General features: G+C 38.8%; 1 protein-coding gene across 1 annotated transcript in view; it reads left to right on the plus strand.

The window, feature by feature from the left end:
• Positions 1-20,908, plus strand: part of USP37 (ubiquitin specific peptidase 37) — a 33,330-nt gene that overhangs the window by 1,341 nt on the left and 11,081 nt on the right. The window contains exons 2-17 of the mRNA XM_062498136.1: positions 1,691-1,862; positions 2,938-3,038; positions 4,279-4,460; positions 4,841-4,915; positions 5,434-5,531; positions 7,018-7,102; positions 8,015-8,176; positions 8,642-8,773; positions 10,496-10,619; positions 10,869-11,074; positions 12,169-12,286; positions 13,523-13,602; positions 14,124-14,288; positions 15,721-15,786; positions 16,706-16,856; positions 20,615-20,867. Coding sequence (XP_062354120.1) covers positions 1,691-1,862; positions 2,938-3,038; positions 4,279-4,460; positions 4,841-4,915; positions 5,434-5,531; positions 7,018-7,102; positions 8,015-8,176; positions 8,642-8,773; positions 10,496-10,619; positions 10,869-11,074; positions 12,169-12,286; positions 13,523-13,602; positions 14,124-14,288; positions 15,721-15,786; positions 16,706-16,856; positions 20,615-20,867 — 2,170 coding nt within the window. The remainder of the gene's footprint in view (positions 1-1,690; positions 1,863-2,937; positions 3,039-4,278; positions 4,461-4,840; positions 4,916-5,433; positions 5,532-7,017; positions 7,103-8,014; positions 8,177-8,641; positions 8,774-10,495; positions 10,620-10,868; positions 11,075-12,168; positions 12,287-13,522; positions 13,603-14,123; positions 14,289-15,720; positions 15,787-16,705; positions 16,857-20,614; positions 20,868-20,908) is intronic.

Consider the following 20,908-nt stretch of genomic DNA (forward strand, 5'->3'; position numbering starts at 1 on the left):
GAGCCTACAGAACAGCTAACCATGGCCTAAAGGGGCAGGTTTTGTTCCCAGCCTCTCACATCTGCTGACTCTGGCACTTGTCAAATCTCTTTGTGAGCTCAGTGGAGGGTTTTCACAGAAATTTGGGGAAAGGGCTGAATGCAGGACCGAGTGGAAAGGTTGATAAACCATCACATAGCTGGGACTGCAGCAAAGAGGAGGCTTGTGCTGGTGGGTAGTTTGTGTGTGAGCCCCAGGCTGCTGGCATGCCACTTCAGGTGTGACAGATTTCTGATGATCTTGCTTTAGAAGTAGCATTTCCTGTTTTGTTTTTTTTTTTTTTTTTTTAACAAGCTGCTCTGAGAGGGCTGTGGGTAATTTACCTGCCTGATTTACTTTTCTGTAATGGAAGGTTTGGATCCAGCATTGTATTTCTTTCTACAGTAACTGATGTGTTGTGAAATATCTTCTGTCAAATGATGCTTTAGATGTTTCAGATCTTTAGCTTAGTTGTCCTAGATAGTATTAAGAAAAATACTTTGTTTCCCTGCACCTGCCTAAACTTTGTGACACTGACTGGATCATGACAGGTGTATAAAGAATATGAATGGAGTCTTCTGACAGCATTTTGAGTTGAAATGGATAGTTTAGCACTGAGGTGGGGAAGTAATTGTAATCCATTTGCACTAGTTTCAGTGTTTTAAGAGAGCATGAAAAACTTGGAGCCTATTATTAAATTCTTAGGTCTTTGAAGATATTTTTAGCTTATATTTTAAAAAAATCCCAACAGCCCACAAAAAAATTCCAAAAAAAACCAACTCAAAATACAAGGATTGACCACAAAGCATTTCAAAAGTGTGATGTTCCCATGAAAACAAACCCTCAGTTTGCAATCGGGGTGGTTTTCCAGCCCCTCTTACAGGCTGCCGTTGTGTCTAGATTGGTTTTTCAAGAAGCTAGAGATCTTAATGGAAAAAAAGAAATCTCATTGGTGGACATGGAGTGTCTTTTACTATCTCAGTCTTTTTGAGCTACCCTCAAGCTGCAGGAATAGTAGAACCTTTATGCAACAGCCAGTTTTTGTAGGTGACTTAGCATGAAGTAATAAATAATGTTATAATAAAGTAGCAGCGGTGTCATTAGGGGGCATAAAGTCTTGTTTAAATTATTCCTGTGCTCAACCATAACCTTGAAAGTTTTGACCCCATTTAATTGTTACAAAGTTGCATACAGACCAAGCATGTTTCTTACTGACTTACCCCCTCAGGAGATTTTTAAAGCCATTTAAAATCCATCTTCTCTGTGTGCAAATTGTGAAGTGAGACATTTGTGTTTAATACATGAAACTTCCCCATCTTAAATTGTATTTCACATTTTGTGTGGAAATTTTCACTAAATGGGACTTGATAAAGTTGTTTTTCCTTCACATTTACAAATGTTCCATTCAGTAGAAAAGCAAGTCTTGGAAAGCTTGTCCAGGACTCTAGAGAGTGTTGAGTATAGTGATACTGTCCTTACTGTTCTGTCAGATACCAAGGTCACAGATTATATTAATTCTATGAGGTTTAATGTTTCCTTGAAGTGGAACAAGGAGAAGTATTTTGGTGGGAATCTCTCTTATCCTGTGTATTTGAAATATTTTTTTTGAATTTGTAAGTATTTTGACCTTTTAAAGTCAGATTTTTGCTTATAGTAGCTTTCTTGTTTTCAGTTAAGCCATAACATTAAAACTGTGACCTTACGACCAAATGGCAGAAAACTGTGCTGCCTGATGCTAACACTAAAGGATACCAGCTTTCTGACAATTGATAAGGTACCATTTAAAGATGCAAATGAAATGCGGATGTATTTGGATGCAGTCCATCAAGACAGGGTTTATACTGGTGAGTACAATTGTAGTAAATCATGTTATAACATTATGGAGAGGTGTTGTGTTTCCTTTTTCCCATTTCATCATGGTTTAACCCTATCAAACAGCAGCTAAACCCCAAGCATCTGTTCACTCGTTCTTCCCAGTGGGGTTGGGAAGACAATGAGAAGTGAAAGTGAGGAAACTTGTGGATAGAGACAAAGACAGTTCAGTGAGTAAAGCAAGAGCTATGCATGCAAGCAAAGCAAATGAGGAATTCGTTCACCACTTCCTGTGGGCAGGCAGGTGTTCAGCCATCTCCAAGAAAGCAGGACTCTACCATGTGTAGTGGTGACATGAGAAGACAAACACCATCACTGGGCCTCCCTTACATCTTCCCCAGCTTTATACACTGAGCATGATGCCACATGGTGTGGGCTATCCCTCTGGGCAGTTGGTGTCAGCTGTCCCATCTGTGTCCCCTCCTGGCCTTTTGTGTACCCCCTGCTTCCTCAGGGGTGATGTGAGCATGAGAAAAGGCCTTGACTCTCTGTGAGCAGAGCTCAGCAATAGCTGTAACATCTCTGTTATCAGCACTATTTCCAGCACAAATCCAAAACATAGCCCTATCGTCACTGCTGTGAAGAGAATTAACTCTGCTCCAGCCAAAAGCAGCACACATCTTCAGCACGTTTTGTCCTCCTTGTGTTCCTGGCTTTCTTTGCACTTCTGTAAATGCTTCTTTCTGGCCTCGAACCCAGTTTTTTGTTTTATACCTTTCTCATGCTGAACAATAATTAGAGATTAACATCCAGGATTTGTTTATATTGTGTGTTGGGATTTGAAAGATTGTAAACTGCCCATGCAGTCTCTTCATTTTACTTAGTTTTGTTCTTTTTAAGAGTAGTTTGCTGCTAAGTGGCTAAATGACCAGTATGAGAGATATCCATAAACACATACTTATGTCTGTACACTCAGAATATTGTAGTCTATTGGCAAGAAATCTAGCGTGCCCTTTCCAAAATCAACTCCAGCTAAACCTTTCGCAAATTAAAATCCCAGTCAGTTAAATGACAGTCAAATCAAATATTGTGTACTTTTTCTGTCAGCTGGGAAACCCTCACAAGGATCTGGCAGCTTTGGAGGTGTGCTGGGCAGCAGGGCCACACAGAAGGAAGCTAACAGGCAATTCTCTTACATAGAGAACCAGGTTTGTTAAATTGTTCAAATTTTTCCTCTCTAATTTTATTCTGTTCTTCTTTTCCTTTTGTTCTCTTACTTTATGTTGTAATAGCACTGTAAATACAAAAATACACTTTACATCCAAAGTGTTTGTAATCTAGAGAGCTTGGGATAGATGTGTATGGGGTGGTTGGCAATGCTGTATCTTGTTTGTGAGGAGACATCTTCTGTATAAGAAAGGTCAGTATCTGGCTGTGGAAGTCTGACTATGTTCTTCACATGAGCTTTTAGGTGGAGAAGTAGAAATAGAAGGAAAGTCCACAATTGAGACTTGCTTCTCGCATAGTTCTGAATTTCCCTTTGTTGTATGCCAAACACCTTAATGTGTGTTAGTCAACATAGGTCTTAATGAGTTTAGCAGACTTCAGCCAAATGTGTGCATTGAAAAGCAGCCGATTCAGGTCTGTGGCAGAATAAAGTTACTGAATTTGTGGCATTCTGCTCACATTATTGTGTAAATTTCACAGACTTTTCCCCAGAAGTTGTTTTCCTTCGTAATATTTTTATTCTTCTTTCTCACCAGATTTCATGGTGTATCTAGTGGCCTTAATTTACTTTATCTCTGTGAATATACTTGTATTACTGCCCCGAGGGAGACTATTTCTGACATTGTCCCAAGACAATTTCTGCATATTACTTAAAGGCAATCTCACTGTAAAAGCTTGAAGCTGTGTATGCAGTGCTGAGATTAGACATATTCAGTTTTAAAGTCTAAAATTGGCCAATATTCTTTAGTCAACCAATTATTACCTCTTTCCATTGCTTCACATATAGGGCTTGTTTGGCCCAAGGTGGTCAGGGTACTGTTTTAATTATGTGGATTTTAGTACAGCTTTTTAATCCTTTTAATTGTAACGCCACCCAGGATTGATCTGGGGATAGTTAGGAGTCACGCCTTGGGTTTTTTAATGTCAAACCTTGTAAAGGAGATTTTAAAGACTTAAGTTCAACTGACTTAGCATTGGAAAATGAGAAGGGAAAGTGGTTACTACAGTAGAGTTTCATGTTTAGGACCTGTATGACTCAGTCAAAATTTTACCTGTGTCTAAATTTCTACCCTCTTAATCTGTTACAAGTAGCATCTCTCCACTTCTTGATGCTACACTGTAGCAAATAAAAAGTGGTGAAAGTCATACATTGGCATAAGGACGGTTCTTTTTTTTCACTCTTGCATTTTCTCCCTGGCCCTCTTCACTTGGGCTTTGCAGACTCCTCCCAAAAGGGTGACTGTGGAGACTAAGGAGGAAAATACATTTCGCAAGGTGCTGGGTACCCCAGCAAGAGGTTCTATTAAGAATTCTGCTGGAGCTGGAACACCAAGCAACAGAGTGAACATTTCAGCATCTCCTGCATCATCAGTCCCTCACAGGACAGGCTTGTTGGAAAATCGGTAGGAGGATTTTCTTCTTATTATGATACTGTTAAAATCCAGCTCTTTATGGAGCTACAGTTGGAACTCAGTACACTGAGACATAAGAAGGGGATATAAATCTTTCTCTAGTTTTGCTGTTACTTTTAGCAGGATGTTAATACACACTTTTATAGCTTCTGACTGGTACTGGCACTGGCACTAGACCTTTAAGTACAGCTTAAGAGTTGGGCAGACCAAATGCTTCTCTGTATGCTGTAAAAGTGGAGATTGCAGAAGCTAGGTCCAAAATGCATGGAAAGCATTGAGAAATTCTGTTCAGTTGCAAGAGGGTCCTTTACTAACCTTTCAGACAGAATGACTACATATTTTTCTTTCAAATTTTTCAAATTTGTCATCAGTGAAAAGAGGAAGAGAACACAACCCCCTGGCTCAGAAATGAGTGAAGATTATCCCAAAGAGAATGATTCTTCAACGTAAGTAACAGTTGTTTCTGATTTAAAATTCCTTACTTATTGGTAAAGTATATTTTTCTGAAAAGAATGCTCTCAGCCACATGGACCGGGTCAATCAGCTTGTGAAAACATTGAGTGCTTGAAATGAGGAATGTGTTCAGGGTTAATAAGGGAAATACAAACTACTCCAGCAATTGATTTTCATGAACTGGCACATGCAAATTTTGTGTCATCCATCTTTCGTCTGGTATGTCAGTCAGAACTTCACATGGACTACATGTGCTTTGACCCTTTTCATAATAAAACTGATAAAGGGGAATTGGCATTTGAAGAAGAAACTTCATGTGTTTGAAGTCAGATTTAATTGTAAGAGGGCTTGTTTAAATGAATTAGTTAAACTTTTGTGAGTGAAGTTCTACTGTTCATGGTCAAGTATTAAAAGTGATAGGAGAGAAGTGCTTTAAAATAAGTTGTAAATCTTGAACAGGAATTTCCCATATCTTCCATAACTGCACTGCCTTCCACTCTTCTTTCTGTAGGAATAATAAAGCCTTGAGTGATCCAGCGTGGAAGTATTTGAATAGTAGCAGAGAGAAGCAGTTGAACCTGAAGCAGGCTGAGGAGAATAGGACGTCAGGTAAAAAAAAAATTAATGTAAAGCCAAATGATACCTAGCTTTGACCAGTATGATTTCACCCCTTTGATAGTCGTTCAGCAAGTTGTTGCAGAGGTGTTTTTTCCTAATCTGCTATGCCATTAACTTTGTTGCTTCCTCAAGAGCTGTACATGAGATGCAAATAACCTGCCTTCATTTTCAAAGCCTGTCCTGCTCTAGTGTGGCCTTGACCTTTATTCTTCAGTGCTGATGCCAGCCCATGAACCAGCTTGCTTGAAAATTTCAACAAACAGCTTCAAACTGTTCCAAGCTGCCCTCTTCCTTGGGAAGGGATTTTTGTAAACTCCTTTTTGCTTGCTTGCTTATTTATTTTTAAAACCTTCATTTGCTCTTAATACCCATGTGAGCTGTAGGCTAGTTTTTGTGATTAAAATGTGTAGTGTTTGCTTTTACTTCCTTATCTCTTGCCTAGAACTTACAGAGGGAGCTCTTTGGGGTCATGAGTTTTGTCCTGTTTCTACCAAAATTCTACCAATTTGAATACTGCTGTGGGACAAGGCTTCACAGACAATAAAGAAATACTGACATTATGTAGATAAGCTAGCAAGCAGCACTGGTCTTCAGTTTTATGAATAAGTACTTAGCTTCTTTCCTCATGCAGAGGAATGCATTCAAGATCTTATTTTTATTGAGAACATTGGTTCATGCATTCTTTTTATAGTGCATCTCTGATGGCACAAATGTGTTGCTGAAACAGCCAGTAAGGTGAATGTTTACCTCTGAATGGAAATCTGGTTTTGTCTTCAGAGTCAAAATTAAAGTCTGTATCCCTGCAAGTTCTGGTAACAGTACTGCAAACTTCTTTCATATATACACATTTCTGAAAGTTGCATGGCTCAAACGACTTCAAGCTGGAACAGCAGCAAAGGTTATTCATTATTCAAACTAAATTACCCCATGATTCACTGTAATAGGTGAGGTTTTGACTCTTGAGAGCATTTTATTCATATGGCACCATCTGAGGCATTAGAGTCTCAGGATCTATCACAATGATATTATAGCAATGAAACAATCCTATTTTGCCCAAAGTATATAGTAATTTACTGTGAAATTGGGAGTGGGAAGATATTTTCACTTCTGCATATTTACCTTGAATTTTGAGAGCACTGCATTAGAAATCAGGAGCTTTCTGTGCATGTGTCTTGTCTCTCTGAACAAGAGGAAGGTATTTATTAACTTTCCCATAGTTAAGATAATGACTTTTTAATATTTCATATTTCACTTTTGAGTTCAATACCTTAAACTCCATCATGCCTTTACTTACATATCATTAATATTCACATTAGTACTTCTAAGCATATGTATTAGTAGTCTCCAAACCAATTATAGAAACCAATACTTGAGGATTTTTAAACCTTCTGACTAAATACTTTCAAACAAGTTGTTTATTGTAAAAATAGCTGTATAACCTGGAATAACATGTCCTGCTTTTCCTGCTCTTTTAAAGGTGTTTTACCACTGCAGTCATCATCTTTTTATGGTAGTCGGTCCTCTTCAAAAGACTACTCCACTGGCAGTTCCACCCTGGACAGGTAGGGCTGATTCACTAGAATGAACTGTAAATAGCAATTGTTTCACAGGAATTAGGCTCTTCAATTTCCTGTGTGTTCATCACAAGGTGCTTAGATGCATAACATGGTGGGTTTTGTTGGCTTGGTTATTTTTCCTTTGGGAACACGGTCCAGTTCTTCAGTGTGTCTTCAACTGCCCCGCTTAACATCTACAAACTCTAGTTACTGCTTGCAATGGAAAGACTTTGTAAAATCACTCAGATCTGTTGTAGTTGTTGTGAGTGACTCTAGATGGTTCAAATTCTATATAAACTCTGGAAGTGTGAACCCTTGCTTCATTTTTCCCAAGCATATAAAGGGCATGCAATTCTATATTTTAATAGCAGTATTTTAGCAAATACTAAATCCTGCTGAGCTTGGGATTCTTCTTTGTCAGATGCTATGCAGTCAGACTCATGGTGTCTGCCCTAGATAAATGAGATACAAGATCAAGGGAGAAAGTAAGCATTATCCATGTTTAAATGTTAGGAATTGAGGTCCATAGTGATTAGGTTACAAGAACAAGAGACTGAAAATGAAGGCTCTGGCCCAGATGTGAATTTTACCTATATCTTGGGAGCGGTGATCTCATGCTGTGCAATCATTCCTTTTATCATACACTGTGGAGAATTATTAAATGTTTATTAAGACCAAAGACTTGGTTATACTTGGTGCACACCAGTGGTTATAAGGAAATTTAACCAAGCTAAGCATTTAACACTTCTGGAAAGATATGTTCTCTGTCACATCTCTTTTTCACTGTGATACATTCCAGTTACCCTGTACAGCTTTACCAGTCCTTGTCTTCTGTAGTGCTGCAATTCCAGTGTCATGGACTTCAGCTCTTTGGGGCAGAGCATTACAAACTTTACCCTTGTGCTTTTATGTTTGTAGGTCTAGTGTATCCAGCCAGACCTCTTCAGCCAAAAGAAGCCTGGGATTCCTTTCTCAGCCTGCCCCTCTTTCTGTTAAAAAAATGAGATCTAATCAGGATTACACAGGATGGAACAAACCCCGAGTGCCCCTTTCCACCCATCCTCAACAACAGTTGCAAGGGTAAATTTAATTTTCTTTATCTAGCGTGCATACTTTGATCATCAGAACATGCACATTCTTGTTACAGTTATTTAATTAAAAATAATCCTGACATTAATGAACACTGAGGCAGGGAACACTTTTCTTAGTTTGGAGGATATGTATTCCTGAATTCACTTGCTGGGAATTTTTGGAGACATAATAATTTCAGGTAATTCATGTTCATTTAATGACAATTCATTTCTCTGTGTTTGTGTGTGCATATATATGCATTATTTTAAAGTTTGATTGTAGAAACTCATAGGTGCTTTCCTCTGAAGTGCAGCCTCCCATGAGTTTTCAGTTTAGGCTGAAGGGCTGGGGAAGAGCTCCAGTAAGAAACTGTGGGGAGTGGCTGGGGTGACTATTATGTGTGTTAGTAGTGCTGTGTTTAACTCCTGCAGGTTTGCACCATGTGACACAAAGTATACTTTTTTTTTTTTTCAGGTTTTCAAACTTGGGAAACACCTGCTATATGAATGCCATTCTACAGTCTTTATTTTCCATTCAGTCTTTTGCTAATGATTTGCTCAAACAGGGTATCCCATGGAAAAAAATTCCACTCAATGCACTTATCAGGTAAAATTCACTTTCTGTGAAAGCTGTTTTCTCCTTCATTACTGTGAAACTGGTTTGGTAATACTGAAGCATCTTTGTAAAGGGTCATTTGCCTGTACAGATAATGAAAGAAATCCTAGAGCTCTCTGTATTTTGGACCTTTACTTTTCAAATAGGAAATCAGCTCTTAAAACTTACAATACTGAGTCTTTTACTGTATTTCTAGTGTCAGGGTGAAATGCTTCGGAAGAACACATAAGAAATTGTGAAATAAGTTTGATGCAGAAAAATTTCTTTTAAAAACTTCTCCAGGGAGAGTTTAACCTGATCACCAACTTCGCCTGATATGTGGAGGCTTCTGCCTTTTGTTTAGTAGCTGTGGGAAGTGTTCAAGTTTTGCATACTTAATCTTTCTCTGAATTCAGCCATTTGGGATTTTTATTATATTTTCTCTTGTGCACCTCATTTCTTTCCTGTCACTAAATAAGATGCAGGATTTTCAGAACCATTTGTGTTTCTGTTTCATCATTTTTTGTATCTTTGGAGGTAATCTTCTATTTTTGGTGTGTTATCTTGAACTCTTTCTACACTACTTGGGATCAGAGGTTGTTCCATGTGCCTCTTGAAATGTCCTTTCTCTAATTTTTGTAGAAAGACCTCTGAAGGTTGTGCTCCGTATACCTAATGGGAAGTGTGTGATCCTGTACAAGTCAGAGTTGATACTCAAAGCATCTGCTTTGTCTTCTCTTGGTTTGGCTATATCATCTAACCTGGTGACTGTTTTTCTGGTTGATCAGTGATTGCTTATCAACTGCTGTGCTTTCCTAACATGCTTCACTGAGCAGTTGTAGAGGGCAAGGACAGCACACGCTGTTCTTGGAGTTCCACAGAGTAGCAGGAACTTGTCAAGCTGCAGTAAACCAATCAGATTCTTGGGGTGATGAGTATTAGTTGTTGTGTTTGGGGTGTGAGGGGATTATACAGATTTTCCATGTCTTTGGGTTGGGGTTGTTTTTTTTTGTGTTAAGGAATGTGACATCTTCCCATCACCTTCCCATGCATGTAGCCGAAACTTATGCCTGGAATATGTTTGGTGTATGTGTCCTGTGAAATTGTAAAGCAGTTGTAAAAGATAACTAAATCACAGTAGCTGAGAGGCACAGGTAGAGTTAATTTCAGAAGTTTTGTAGCAAAGGTAACAGAAGCACTAGCTTGAACCAAGGAACTCCTCCAGGCTCTTTTTGCTACAGCTTTTTTTCTCTGTTACTGTGTTTTTATTGAAAATGAGTGGAAGTTTAAAAATAAAACATCAGTTGAAACCATTCTGACCATTCAAGTTGAATTTAGTGATCTTGAGTTGCTTACTTTGGTACTGTGTGATATCATATCTCCTATCAGTACAAATGTTTTCAAAAAGGATTATGAGGGTTTTTTTTCTTATTGTAAAAGAGCAGAAATAAGTTTTTAGAGCTTTATAATGCTTTTCTCTTTACCTTAAAAGATTGTGGATTGGTTTTTTTGTTCATTTGAGTGCTGTTTGATGATGGGCTCAAATGCGATTTCGAAATTCTTGAAAATGGAAAAGGTTAATTATATGTGGGATAGTTTCATACAAAACCCCTGAACCACTTATCACAGGAGAGAAGCTTTTAGGAACTCTTAAAATAAGGTATCATGAGTTCTTTTATATTTCTCTGAAGTCCTGGAAAACCAACCAGTGTTTCATTGCCTTGACTTCTGTAGACGTTTTGCCCATCTGCTTGCTAAAAAGGATGTCTGCAGCCCTGAGGTTAAGAAAGAGCTGCTCAAGAAGGTGAAAAGTGCCATTTCAGCTACCGCAGAGAGATTTTCTGGGTACATGCAGAATGTGAGTATCATTGTCTGGAAATAGTGGTGTGCAGTTTGTTCAGTGTTTGGACTGTGTTGAACACCTGTCAAGCTTCAGCTGTGTTTGACAGTGACTTTTTTGGTTGAATGGCAGTAACTTAGAGCAGAACTGCTTCAGTATTACTGAACGCAGTGAACTAAACATAATTTCCCCAGTCTCTTTGTGTTGGGGAAAAAATACTGAATGAAACTGTACAAAGCCATTTCATTGCATTTGCCCTGTTTTTAGGATGCGCATGAGTTCTTGAGCCAGTGTCTGGATCAGCTGAAGGAAGACATGGAAAAGTTAAACAAAACTTGGAAGAGTGAACCAGTTCCTAATGAGGATAACTTGCCAGGACGTGCTTCTGAGGACCTCTCAGCCACCAAAGTTTATACATGTCCTGTTATCAGTAACTTAGAGTTTGAGGTTCAGCATTCTATCATCTGCAAAATGTAAGTGTGCTTGACAGCCTTTTTGCACTTAAAAGACTAGGAAGTGTTCCCATCTCATGTGACTTCATCTGCAGGTTGTAACCCAAATTAAGAACTATGTTTTATCCAAAGCTAGATGTTTTGAAAAATACTCTTGTCTAGAAATGGTGTAAACATCACGCCATGTGGTCTGCTGCTGCAGGCCTTAAACAGTTTCTTGCCACCTAGTTCTTCGTTGCATGTCCAATGTAAAGCCTTTGTGCCTTGCTCTTTGTGTATCAATTGTATGGGTATAGAAAGAAAAGGGGGTTTCAGCCAAGTAATGTTTCATCTTAAAAAAATGGAAAAAGGGGAAGCTATGTTTTTAATTCGATCTTTCTAAGGGCTTCTAGGGAATGGCATTTTCTTCAGTATTTCTACATTCTTGCAGAAAGAAATGTAAACCAGTGTGTTTGGGCATTCATTGTGTATGACCCGTGCAGCAGATTTCCATATGGGAATGTTTAATTCTACAGAGTTTTCATGAACACAGATGTTTGGGTATAATAGTTTGTGTATACTTAATTAGTTCCACAGAACAATTAAAAGTAAAATGCATTCAGGTAATAATTATAGAAGAAAAATTGCTGTAATAGGATCTTTTCTTTTCCCTCTAAGGAAAATGAAATATAAGAAGAGTTAAGGGTTTTTATTGGTTTTGGTTTTTTAGATGGACTCTACTCTTGTGTTTCTAAGATGAGTTAGAAAGTATTTCTAGCACTTCCCTTCTGCTAGACTGGGCTAGGATTATTCCTTTTCTCCTAAGAATACTGAATGAAGATGTGTTCAGCTATAGCAGTCACTTAGATTTACTGTATACCTAATCATTTGCCTCTCCAAAGCAATGTGTGCGTTTTTGTTCTCACCCTTACACAAATGCTTCAACTTTTAAAGTATCAGAAAGAAATAGCAAGATCCAACTTTGTCCTGAGCATCAAACAGTTGCATTTTGATGAGTAAAAATAGGATGATCGAGAAGTATGTTTACTGGGAAGTCACTTTACCCTAAAACATGCAAGTGTTTATGAACTTAGTTTATTTTTCTTCAGACTTGCACACGCATGTTTCTTTTTTAGGTGTGGTGAAACAGTCACTAAACGAGAACAGTTTAATGACCTCTCCATTGACCTTCCTCGAAGGAAGAAATTCCTTCCTTCCCGATCCATCCAGGATTCTCTTGACCTCTTTTTTCGGGTATGTACTTTGAGGGGGGTTTTATATGCATTGTGGAGTGTGTGTAGGTTATGTACTGCATGGAAATTCTGATTGTACAGCTGATTATTAGTTTCTATGATAGTGGTTTGCAGGCTCATGAGATAATACTGCACTTTTTTGAGGTTTGTCCATTAACTGTGTATGGAAGTTTTTATTGTAAAGTGTTGTACAGAAATTAACTGATGTAAAATAGGTAAACTTCCCAATTTTCTGATGGAAGAGTTGAGGTGTAAACAAATACAGAGAAGAGAAGGGAGGCTGTCAGATTGGGATGATCAGTCAGGAATTGCTACCTCTCCTGGGCTAGCACATTTCAACAGCTTGTGTACAAGCCTTAATTAGCATGGAGGGAAAAGGTCATGCAGGTACAATAATTTTTAAAAATAAATAGCTGTAATATGTGGATGCTTACTTTGTAAGTAGAGCTTCAAAGTGAACCTTCTGAAAGCTTAAAATGAGCCTAACCTCTGTGAATTGGTGTATTTTGTCATATCCTGAGACAAACCTTTTTTTTTTCCTCTCTGTAGAGATAATACTTTCAACAGAGAATAATTGACGTGCTTTTTCTTCTAAAAGCTGGTGGAGGTTCTATGATTTTAAAAAATCCCTGAAATTGTCATGTTGTCATTTTGTTTCACTTAAGTTAGAGGACTGTAGGAATGTTTGATGGGCAAGTTATGTAATTTCAGGAAAGGGATGCTTCCCCTTTTGAAGTCTGTTCAGAACTCTACTCTCATGTAGCATACCCTTGGTAAGTTTACATGAGGATAGCTTTTGAGGAACAAAGCCAAGGTTTTGAACAAGAGGGAGATAATTTCATGGCACCATCCTCCACCATAGGTTATTAGGGGAAAAAAAACCAAAACGAAAAAAACCCATACAAATCCTGAGTATGGGAGAGAAGAGTGTTAACTTCACAAGACTGTCCGCTCCCTTTGGAAGCTAATTTGTGTCATAATGGTGGCTGATTCACTGGTCTCCAGTAGCCTTGCAAGAAGAATTCCACTTGTAGTAGTGGATATTATGTCAAATTTTAAGGGCTGCTCCCTGTCCTCTTATTAAATGCCCTTTTACTAGGCCAAGTTGAAGGTGATTATAATTTTAAGTAGTTACTGCTGTTTGAAGTGTTTGTGTGACAGATGTGATGTATTTTTGGTTGAGATCAGTTTGATTTCTATTTTGTTCCACAAGTCATTTTTCTACTCCCTTAAACAGGCAGAGGAGATTGAGTACTCCTGTGAGAAGTGCAATGGGAAGTCTGCTGTTGTCACACACAAGTTCAACAGGCTTCCCAGGTAAATGTTGACACTTGTTCCTCTCTTTCCTGGAAGCATATGTTACAAAAGTGCAAGCAAAAATCCCTTGAAGAGTGAAGCTGGGAAAATGAGCAGGACAGCGTGTACAGTGGTCATTGTGTGTGAGAGTGGTGCACTTGCAGTCAGTTGGTGTGCTGTTCTTGTTTCACTCTCAAGAAGCCTTGGAAGCCCTCAGCAGGGCTTGTTTCTTCCTCCCTATTGTTACACAAGGAGGACTGAGTTTTCCTCTCCCCCTTTTCTTGGGGTTTCTGGGATGTGAACAAAGCAGATAAAGTAAATATATATTCTGGAATTTTGATATTGCAGAAATTGAGTGATGAACAGGGGCATAACTACCTGTGTCTTGCAGATAAGAGATGGGTCAGCATTTGCCTACCACCCCAAAGCAATAATCTGGTTTGGTTAGGTGTATGACTTTGGAAAAAAAGCTTACTTGGATTTTGAATAGCTTTTCTCTTACTTCTGTCTTGAGATTAACATTAATCTTTCATCTCTCTCAGGGTCCTGATTCTTCATCTGAAACGATACAGCTTCAATGTAGCATTGTCTCTCAATCATAAAGTCGGGCAACAAGTGGTTATTCCAAGATACTTAACCCTGCTTTCCCACTGTACAGAAAGCACCAGGCTGCCACTGACGCTGGGATGGAGCGTCCATTCTGCCATGTAAGTATGCAGCTTTGGTTCCTGCTGTGTTGATCGTGTATGCCATGAGGTAGGCACTTGTCACATCTCCTCCAGAGGATGTCTGGGCAAGGAAGCATTATAATTATGCAGCTTCACATGTGTGCTGTTTGTAATGCTGCTATCATAAGAACATGTTTGGAAAGGAAGCATGACAGAAGCAGTAGGAAGAGATGGTTGGGCATTATCTAGGGAATATTTGGTAAGATAATGTTCTTCACTGTCCTTGAAAATAACTTTATAAGACTTCTGTTAGTAATCTTTAAAATGTAGGCCTCTCAGTCCAAAGTAAGATAAATTACCTTTCTCTTCAGAGCACTCTAACTCTGCTTAGAAGACAAAACATCCTGCATTTTTCTGCAAATTTCCACTTGCACCTCCTGTACTGTGATTCATTTTTCATTGTCTTTAATTTCCTTTCATTGCCACTGTAGTATCTGAGCACTCTGCATACTCTCCTTTTTCCTGTGACTTATTTCTGTACGGCTGCCTGACCTGAGATGCCGAGATTAAATGTGCCAGTTGTCACACAGGGAGCATGTGGCAGAATAAGGAACAAGAAGCCCTTAGGTCTTTTGTAGCCTCTGCTGAGTGACATAGCCAGGATATCCATAGAGAGCTAGGACACATCTGGTGCGTATGTTCAGCAACGTGGCAGGTGTTGTGCCAAATGTTTAGTGGTGTTTTGGGATGTTTTCCATTTGATTTGTTTTAACAGTAGAAATCTCAACGAACAGTTTATGCTAACCAGAGCAGCAATACTTGAAAATAGGTTGGAAATAGCTTTCCAGTGTTTGGAGTTTTTTTCAGTCATGAAAACCATTTTGATTGACCAGGGAGTAGAAGGGGAGCTAGGCTGGAGAGAAGCAACCCTGGTTTAGGGGGAAGATGAGAAAAGATTTCTGCAGTAGCTACCATCTGTTTGATAGATGTGTAGTGATAGTGATGGCCTTTGAGGAGCCCATGAACGGATTAAATGGAGCAGGAAGTGAGTTCAGAGGAATCTAGGTAAGGCAAGAGAAATTAAGATGTGGGATATGCCAGAAAACCGGCTGATCCAGACAACAGCAGGAGACTGTGCTTTGGGAGCAGGAATTCAAGTGTTGGTGGGAATAAAATATAAAGGAATGAGTTGTCTTGATATGGGAGCTGAGAGCTTTTAATTTGTGAGCTGGTCCCTAAGGGTGCATCACCAAGAAGTGAATCAAGTTTAAAGGATTATACATGGTTTTGAACAACTGTTGTTTATTTATTGTGTGATGAAGTTCTTACTGTAAATCTAAGCAATTAGCAAGTACATAATGGTATTCTGCTTGTTCTTTTGGTCATGGATTTGCATGCATGATGCAAATGAGTAAATGCTTACTTTTTAAAGACTGTAACTACTGCAATAAATATTTTGCTTTTTTAATAGTTCCCGCCCACTGAAAGCCTCCCAAATGGTGAATTCCTGTACTGTAAGCACTTCCACACCTTGTAGGTGAGTTATAGTTCTGAAATGCCCATATCCAATGGCCTGGGGTTTTGTGGCATAGTTTCTAAGGCATTTCTAGATTTTCTAGTTATTTTCTGGTTTTTGTGTTGTAAATTATTTCAGCTACTGTCTTTTCATATCCGAGTTTTATTGGTGTTACATGGTAGCTGAAATTAACATCAGTGGTGCAATTTGCCTAGTTTAAATAGCAAAATTATTTCTACTTCTGCAATCTACCTCTTTGTTCTGACTCTGTGGAGCCAAAATGGGTGTTTTTTGGAACAGGTGGTTGACTCCTTAAGTTTATTTGCAAAGATGAGACAGACAGTTTTTGAAACTGTGAAAAATGTGGTATCATACTGGATGGTTTTGCATTGAGGGATACTTAAAAACCAGATTTACTAATAGAACAGAAATCGTGACTTCCACAGACTCCTTTGTCATCTGTTTTAAATGAGCAAAAATACATCTTAGTGGAAGAGCAAACAGGAAAAATGAAAAATTGCTGCATTTTTGTACTTTTTGTATCTGGGTAATGTTGTGAGAAGTCCTGTGTCCAACTTTAAAAACTCAAGTCAAATTACTTGTACCAAAATCTGTATGTTAATGTGGCCTTGTCTCAAGTGAGTTCAGTCTGGGATTGCGATGTAATAAAGTGCAGAATCCTTGGCATTAAAAGCAAGAGCCACACATTTAGTTACTTTTAATGTTGTAAGCTGTTATTTCAGGCTTCAAGTAGATGTGTCAGTTAACCTAATAAGGTTTTCAGAAAAGCTTTATTTTGACTGCCATGTTAATGAATTGTCATTGTTGCACTTTGTTCCCCATTTGAACAGTGTGAAAGCACTGCTTCAAGGGTTGCTTTGAGACATTTGTATCATGCTGCAATGCTGTGAAGTTTTATACCCATGTTTTTAATTTACAGAAAATATACTTTCAAGTCAAAAAGCTCTGCAGCACTCTATGTAGATTCTGACAGTGATGATGAGCCATTGAAACGCTCTGTTGCCCATAGCCAAAGGTTGTGTAACATACAGAGCAGAGATCAGCAACAGCTGCAAGAAGAGCCAGAAAAGGTAGGGGACAAACCCACAAACTTTCATGTACTGGATTCTGTATGTGCTCATGTCTGCTGTGTGCTTTTTTTTTTTTTTTTTTTTTTAGCATAAACTGAGTGAAATTGGTATCAGTTGAAGTTTTTTCCCTCCTAATTAGCACTGCAATGCCAGAAGAGAGTGCTTTGCTAATTGACCTCTCTCTACAGTTGTCTTGGCTTCCCACTGGGAACAGAAGTAATTGCATTGCAATTGAACTTGAGTTTTCAGGTTATGTATACCAGCTGCTTAGCAGTTTGGTCAGTCCTTTGGGTAACTTCCACTAATAATGTTCCTGGGCTGAAGTATTATGTGCTGTCAATAATAAAAATATGCTGTAAAGGCCTTGATTAAATTAGATCCAGTATAAGTTTGGCTAAACAAAATATTCAGCTGAGAGAATTTCATGCACATCCGATCTGTCCCCCCTTTCAAGTGTGGCTCTTAAAATGCTTTATAATCTGAAGCTAACAGTCTTTGGAGGCAGACACACAGAAGTGTGAAGAGACCAAGTTCATTGGTGTAATGGCACAGTTAATTTCAAATTGCCTTTGAGCTTTTCCTTGTGACTAGTGTTAATGCTGCCAAGATACTTTTTTTGCCTCTGTCAGGGCAGTGTATTAGCAGGTAGATGAGTTGTGTGGGAAGAAATGATGACCCAGAAGGGAATAGAAGCAACTTAGAGGATTATCTTGCTGTACCACTTTTTTCTGTTAAGAGTGCTGCAGGCCTAGTGCTTAGGACAAGTTTCCTGCATCTCTACCACTCTAAAGCTTTTGCTTTACTAAAGTTTTTGACAATGCTCATAGGATTATTTTAATCAAGCTTGTGGCCTTGATTATGGTATTAAGGGACAGATACAAATCTGGATGAAAGCAGTAGGTAACAAAAGGAAGATATCCACAGTTTCTGATCTGATGGGAAAATCAAACCAAGGGAGGATCCTGACCCAGTATTTAATAAATGACAGGTATTGAGTATTAAATTTTTAGAAGATGCAGAGCTGGGAAGAGCTGCCAATTTGATGAAGCTCAGAACTACAGATAAGAATGATCTTGACAAATCTGAGAAACTGCGTAAAAATAGGAGGGGTTGTTCAGTAGGAATGGGCTAGAGGTGCTAATCTTATCAGGATGAATTGACTATAAATGTGAGATGGGAACAACTGGGAAAACAGTGTGCCTTCAGAAAGGACATGAAAGGTGATGGTCAATCACAAGGTCAGGCATGTTGAAAGCACAAGTGTCTAGACAGAACCAGAGCCTACATACACGTTGTGTGTAGTAATCCTCCTTCTTTCCTCAGAATTGAGTTTTATCTGCAGTTTTGTATCCATCTTTGGGGCTCTGGACTGAAAAAAAAATTATAGATTAACTGGAGAGGGGTCAGAGGAGAGGGGCATGAATGGTCAGAGGTCTAGAAAGGAAGACTTTTAAGAGAAAGACCAAACTGAAGACCACTTGCCTGCTCTTTAGTTTAAAGAAGAGCAAGCAAGGCTTCTGTCTTCAAGGAAGGGGAAGAAGTTAATAGAAACACTTGAGCTGTTTTCTCTGCCTGTAGTGGATAGAAAAAGAAGTAATAGACTAAACTGCAGACAGTAATTTTTAGATTTAATATTAGGGAACACTTGCTGATGGTCAGGATATGTAGGGATGGAATGGATTACTATGGGAAAACACAGGAAACCCTTTGCTGAAGGTCTTGCAACTGCTGTCTTGCATGGCACATCTATGCCTGGCTGCAGCTGAGGGAAGGAAACAAGCTTGTCTTTGAAGTCCCTCTTAGGTGCAGAAAAGGTATTTCAAACTGTCCTAACTTGATTCTTCCTGGAGTGTTGTTTGTGAGGAAGAGTAGGTAGTTTCTGCTGCACAAGCCCTGTAAGTGCAGAATTTGTGGGAATAAAGCATACTAATTTGAATACCAAATTAATTACAGGCTTTACAGCCTGTTGTGGGAAAGAGATGATTCCACATAAATGATTTTATTTGTGGACATGCATATTGGCCAATTCTCAACCACAGGCCTGACCAACTATCTGTTACCATTAACCAGCTTCTCTGACCTTCTCAGTGTTGTCCTAGGAGACCTGGTCCTGGTTTTTGGAGGTGGCAGTACTGTTGCTGCACCATTTCTCTTAGTATGATTCTCAAAACAGCTGTGGATGGAGTTGCACTAAGGACTTGGTGGTCATTTTGTCTGGCCCTTGCCAGTCACTCCTTGCAAAATGTCCCTGCCATGTGGGAGAACAGCTGGAATAGCATCTGTATGTGGCACTTGGTGGTAGGGGCAAATAGCAGTTCTCCAGCTAAACAGGCCAGAACTGCAACTCCTGTGATCTCTGCTTCTGCAGATGAAGTAGCATTTGAAGGACTTCTTAAAATTGCTTACTTAAAGCTGCCTTACAGCCTAAGCCATTTAAAATCTATGCAAATAATGTCTAGTAAAAAAGTTGTATTCAAATGATTCATAGATGCTGCCAAGTCTTTAAAGTCCAGCCACTGAATTAGTGGTAGTTGTTGGCAGAGAGCCTGGAACTAGGGTTTGCTGAAGAGCTAAACCAGTTTTGATGTTGGTAGCCTACAGGTGCAAAGAGAGAAATCGGAAAGCTTAAAAAGCAGGTACTCTGCTTTACTTACCCAGTGCATCAATTGCTGTGAGGAGAGAGGTTTAAATTTGTCACTTCTTATTCTTGAAGGGCAACATGTCTAGAACAAGCAGTTCAGTTGGCTAATTCATTTGCTAATCTTGTTTGATGAGACAGTTTTAATACAAAATGCTTGCTGTATTTGAGTAAAAAGCAGCAGTAAAAATATAATTTTGTTCATTTTAACAAATTTCTGGGATCCATCCTAATGCAGTTTTGAATAAGACCTGGATAAGTACATTTTAATAGAAAATATCCCATTTTTAACATAATATAGGAAAAGAAATTCTAAGTATATGGTAAATAGCGTAGTTGTGTAAACATGCATACATGGAGGTTAACCTCCTGATTAACAGCTAATATCAGAATGATTGAAATTACTGTATTATTTGCAAATCACAGTGGTGTAGGAGTTGATGAGCATCAGCTTTAGGAAAATGAACTGTAAAAGGGAAAACTGAGAGTAAGATTAAGGCAGTTTTTCTTTCTTCCAATTGAAAATCATTCTGTTCTCCTTTGGGAAAGAATAATTCCCCCTTTCTCTGTTTAAATGTTTTCTTACTTGGTTTGCAAGTCCTGCCCTCTTCCCTCTACTCACATCAAGATTTCATATGGCAAATCTGCAGCACAAAACCTAATTTTAATTGCTCTTCATACCAGCTCAATTTCAGTTTCTATTCTTCCATCCCTGTATTTGTGTTCAGTTACTCTGTGTTGCTGCTTCATCCTTTGTTAACAAACTTGCAATTTCCCTGCTTGTATCTCAGCACTGATTTGCCAGGGGCTTGAGAATTCATCAGAACCTAAAGGCGAAATATGTTTTGAAGGAAAGGAAGGAGAAGGGAAGAGTTATCTTGTGTATGTTAATCCACAAGACCTGTAAAAACTGGTTGTAGTGTATATTTAAATATTATTCCATAAATTAAGTGTAGCTACAAAGGCGCTCTCCAGTGAGTTTCATGTAATAATGTTAAATGTTGACAGTGCCAAGCTCCCACTCCCTGGGGTTAATAAAAATAAATCTCCGCTGAAATGTAAAACTGATGTTAAATACCTGTTTTTTCAAACACTTAATCATAACTCCATTCATCTCTAGGGTTCAAAAAGAAGTAAAATGGAGGGTGATAAACCCGACCTCGGTAATGCTGGTTTTGATGGGATGAGCGAAGATGAGCTGCTAGCAGCTGTCCTGGAGATTAGCAAAAGGGAAGCTTCTCTGTCTCTGAGCCAGGATGAAGATAAGCCCACAAGCAGCCCAGACACTGGTTTTGGAGATGATGAAATTCAGGAATTGCCAGAAAACCTAGAATCTATGGAGATGGAGAAATCCAAAACAGTATTAGACTCAGGTAAGGCAAAGTAACCATCTTAACTGGACTCCACTGGGCTA

Source organism: Cinclus cinclus, chromosome 9 (assembly GCF_963662255.1).
Source record: "Cinclus cinclus chromosome 9, bCinCin1.1, whole genome shotgun sequence".
Taxonomy (NCBI): domain Eukaryota; kingdom Metazoa; phylum Chordata; class Aves; order Passeriformes; family Cinclidae; genus Cinclus; species Cinclus cinclus.